Below are 3,900 nucleotides of genomic sequence, written 5' to 3'. Positions count from 1 at the left end.
TCTGTTTGTTCCTCTTCCCCCACCTTTCCCTCTCTCCCCCTCCTTTTTCTCTCTCCTCTCTCCTGCTGCTTCTGACCCCAGAGGCTGGTCGGCCCCCCTCCCTTTCCCCTTTTATGATCCCTTTCCCTAATTAAAACAACAAAAACCCTATGCTTGAACCCTGTCTCATGGCATCTTTCTCGAGCATCGCTTTTCTTAAAATAAAGCACCCGCTGTCCTGTGATCTCGTACTCACCCTGTTACCTGGATGTGTGGGTTCTTCTGTCCTGAGATGCTCTCTTGTGTATCATCCAGAGTTCTCTGGAGGCAGAGGTTCTGGGAGGGTCCCTGCTAGATCCCTGAAGCCAAGGAGAGATTGGATGGAAGCTCCAGCATTTAACAGTACTCATGTGAATTCTGGGCAACAGCCTGTGCCATCCCACTGCAGGGGCTGAGTAAGTGTCCAGCCCTTCCTGTCTGTCTCCACAGGCCCCAGAGTCCACTGCATGGACCTGAGGGGAGGAACTGACCCTTCCCTGGGAGCTGTTGGATCTGGAGCCTGTGGAGCCTCCCCTCTGACTTGGGGTGTAGACCTATGCAAGCTCCTTGTGGACAGGGTCTGCAGCTACTGCCACCTCTGCATCCCTCAAAATCAGCCTGAGAAGGTCTGTGTGAATGAAAGTGTGAAAAGTGACCCTTGCTGGGCTCTTGTGTAAGTTTTCTGTTGTTGCTGAAGCAGTAATCACAAACTTGGCAAATGCAAATGAGAACACAGCTTTATTCTTTCACAGTCATGGAAGACAGCATGTTGGCTGGGCTGGTTTTTTCTGGAGGCCGCAGAGCCAATGTCTGCGTTTTTTCTACGGTGCCTGCAATCCTCTGCGTGTGGCCCCTTCCTCATTACACATCCCAGCCCTCCTAAGTCCCTGCTTAAAAGGCCCCCTGTGATTGGTTTGTTCCCCCTGCCCCAAATACTTCAGGATCAGCTAAATCTTCAGGTCCTTAGCTTAATTACATCTACAAGGTCCCTGCTACCCTATTAGTAGCGTTCCCTGGGCACCCTTGTGGGCCATGGGTCAGCCGATCAGCTGGCCTTTATGCTATTGGAGATGATTGATCTAGAAAGCAGACTTCTTGGCTTGCTGCTGTTCCAATTGTGCCAGAACAGTTGGAAGAGTTCTTTCCTACTGGGGTATGTGGGCATGAGACGCATAGGGGTGTATCATTTATAATGTTCCCAGACCCTGGTCTTTAAAAGTCGGCCCGCAAAGACATAAATCAATGGGTTCAGGCAGCTGTTGATGAAAGCAAAGAAATTGGCCAGCTGCAGCCCCAGGTCCGTGAACTCCTTCCAGGAGCAGTCCTGAATTGCTTTCACCTGGACCAGGAAGTCCAGGAAGGCAAAGAAGTGGTAGGGGGCCCAGCAGACCAAGAAGGAGACCACCAGTGTGAGGATCAGCCCCGTTGTCTTGCTGCCCCTGGGACCCCCACGCTTGGTCCTGCTGGCCTCCTTCTGCCCTCTCAGGGATGCCAGGATGTGATAGTTGAAGAAGATGATGGCAGCCAGTGGGAAGAAGAAACCCAAAACATTCAATTCCACCATCCTTGCAAAATGCCAAGCCTCGTGGGGGAAAAGCAGGATGCAGGCAGAGATGTTCAGGTCGGGGACAACTTTGACAGAGCGAAGAAGGAATGTGGGGATGCTCAAGAGGGCCCCCGCTACCCAGATGAGCAGACAGGTGGCTTGGGCTTGCCGCCGCCGCCGGTACCCCCGACTGGTCATGGGGTATACCAGTGACCTGTATCGGTCCTGACTGATGGCCACCACCAGGAAGATGCTGATGAACAGGTTGGCCTTGATGACCCCGCTGACCACCCGGCAGAGGTCAGTTCCGAAGGGCCAGTTGAAATGGTTCCCGACGTTCTCTGCCCAGAACGGCAGGCCCAGCACGAACACCAGGTCAGAAGCTGCCAAGTTAGCCAGGTAGATTTCTGCTATGGTTAAGCGGTGATGTCTCTGCCGCCATTGCCGCCGCCGAGGCAGGAGAAAGAAGGACAGCACTAAAATGTTCCCCAGGAGGCCAAAGAAACAGATGGTGATGACAAACCCTGGCAGCACCCTGTACAGCAGGTCCCAGGCTTCTGGAACACCCTCGCAGGAGGTGACGTTGGGAGGGGCCTGCTGGCTTTGGTTAGAGGGCTGCAGCTCCAGCGAGGCCTGGGACGCCATCCACAGTGATCTGAAATGGACGGAGTAAAGAGTGTAGGAGGCCAAACCCAGCCTGTGGTCTGTCCCAGACAATAAAGTTTTATTGGCACCCAGCCATACCCACTGCTTATGGAATAGCGTTGTCAACGATTTCTGTGCTAGGGAAGCAGACCAGGGTGGGTGCAGTACAGGCTGTCTGGCCTGCAAAGCAGACAGAAGCCTGGTCCTTCAGAGGAAGAGAGAACTGGCATTTAAGAGAACTAGTAGGGGCTGGAGGAAAGGCTCCTTGGCTAAAAGCACCGTACTGGGTGGTTTCATGTGTCAATTTGATGCAAGTTATAATCATCAGAGGAAGGAGCCTCAGCTGAGGGAATGCCATGAGATCCAGCTGCAAGGCATTTTCTCAATTAGTGATCCATGTGGGAGGGTCAAACCCACTCTGGGTGGTACCATCGCTGGGCTAGTAGTCCTGGGTTCTATAAGGAGGTGGACTGAACAAGCCAGTAAGCAAACCCCCCGCCATGGCCTCTGCATCAGCTCCTGCCTCCAGGTTCTAGCCCCGTTTGATATCCTGTTTGAATTTTTTGAATGATGGACTAGATGATGTGGAAGTGTAAGACAGATAAACCCTTTCCTCCCCAGCCTGCTTTTTAGTCATGGTGTTTCGTCGCAGCAATAGAAACCTAAGACCAGGCCTGACCATTCTTCCAAAGAACCGGGATTTCAGTACCAGCAATCCCATGGTGGCTCACAACCATCTGTGACTCCAGTCCAAGAGGATCTGACATGCTTTTCTGTCCACCGCAGGCACTATATACACACCATGTCCACATTACATGCAGGCAAAACACCCAAACACAGAAAATCAAAATGAAGGGAAAAAGTTTTTAAGAAGAGGGGAAAAGGCCAGGCATGGTGATGCACACCTTTAATCCCGGCACTCAGGCAGAGACAGGAGTTTATGAGTTCAAGGCAAGTCTGGTCTACAGAGTAAGTTCCAGAGCTACACACACACACACACACACACACACACACACACACACACACACACACACCCCAAACCAGAAGCTGAGTATTGTGGTTCACACCTGCATAATCCAGATTTGGAGAGCCGGAAGAAGTACTAGGCCACAAGTAGGCTCTTGTCTCAAGACAACAAAAATTCATTCCTCCAAACCAGAAACAAACCCAAACAGACCAGACTGAGGATACAAACTATTTAAAATGTTTGCAGCTTGTCTACATCTGTCGACAAGGACACTTTTTTGTTCCTTGTCTTTCCTAAGAGGCATGTTCTGTGACTGCATTTAACAACCCTAAGAGGAAAACAGATGGCTAGGACTTACCCTGACAGAAAACGAAAGAGCTCACAGCTTCAGCTGGGTTTTTGATGGCGAAGGCTGTCGGGGGAGGTTTCTGTACTGGGCAGCTCCCTGGACCTACGCTGGTCTTAAATGAAACCACCTCTGTTCCCATGATGTCACGGGGGATTACCCAAAAAGATTGAGCCTTTCAATTGAGCTGAGGGCTGGAGGGAGGCGCCTTTCTCTTGGCGCTTGGTGATAATAGGAGGTTCTTCAACAACCCTGCACTTTCTCAGCTGACACTTGTGGCCTTAACTAATGTGTATTGGCAAATAGGCCCCACAGACACAGCTTGGTGTGGCCAAAACCCCCCAAAGCTCAACCCTGTCGGTGTAGTGAGTGATGGCT

The 3,900-nt window shown here is 51.5% G+C and overlaps 1 protein-coding gene across 1 annotated transcript; it reads right to left on the bottom strand.

Moving 5' to 3' along the window:
• Nucleotides 1-988: 988 nt before the first annotated feature.
• Nucleotides 989-3,670, bottom strand: Bdkrb1 (bradykinin receptor B1). Its single transcript, XM_051196416.1, has 2 exons — nt 3,535-3,670; nt 989-2,219 (listed from the first exon to the last, which is right to left on the bottom strand). Exon 2 carries the CDS (start codon nt 2,207-2,209, stop codon nt 1,202-1,204), a length of 1,008 nt encoding a protein of 335 aa, XP_051052373.1. The 5' UTR covers nt 2,210-2,219; nt 3,535-3,670; the 3' UTR covers nt 989-1,201.
• Nucleotides 3,671-3,900: the final 230 nt, after the last annotated feature.

This window comes from Phodopus roborovskii, unplaced genomic scaffold (assembly GCF_943737965.1).
Source record: "Phodopus roborovskii unplaced genomic scaffold, PHOROB, whole genome shotgun sequence".
NCBI lineage: Eukaryota > Metazoa > Chordata > Mammalia > Rodentia > Cricetidae > Phodopus > Phodopus roborovskii.
This window is presented reverse-complemented; position numbering and strand designations above follow the sequence as displayed.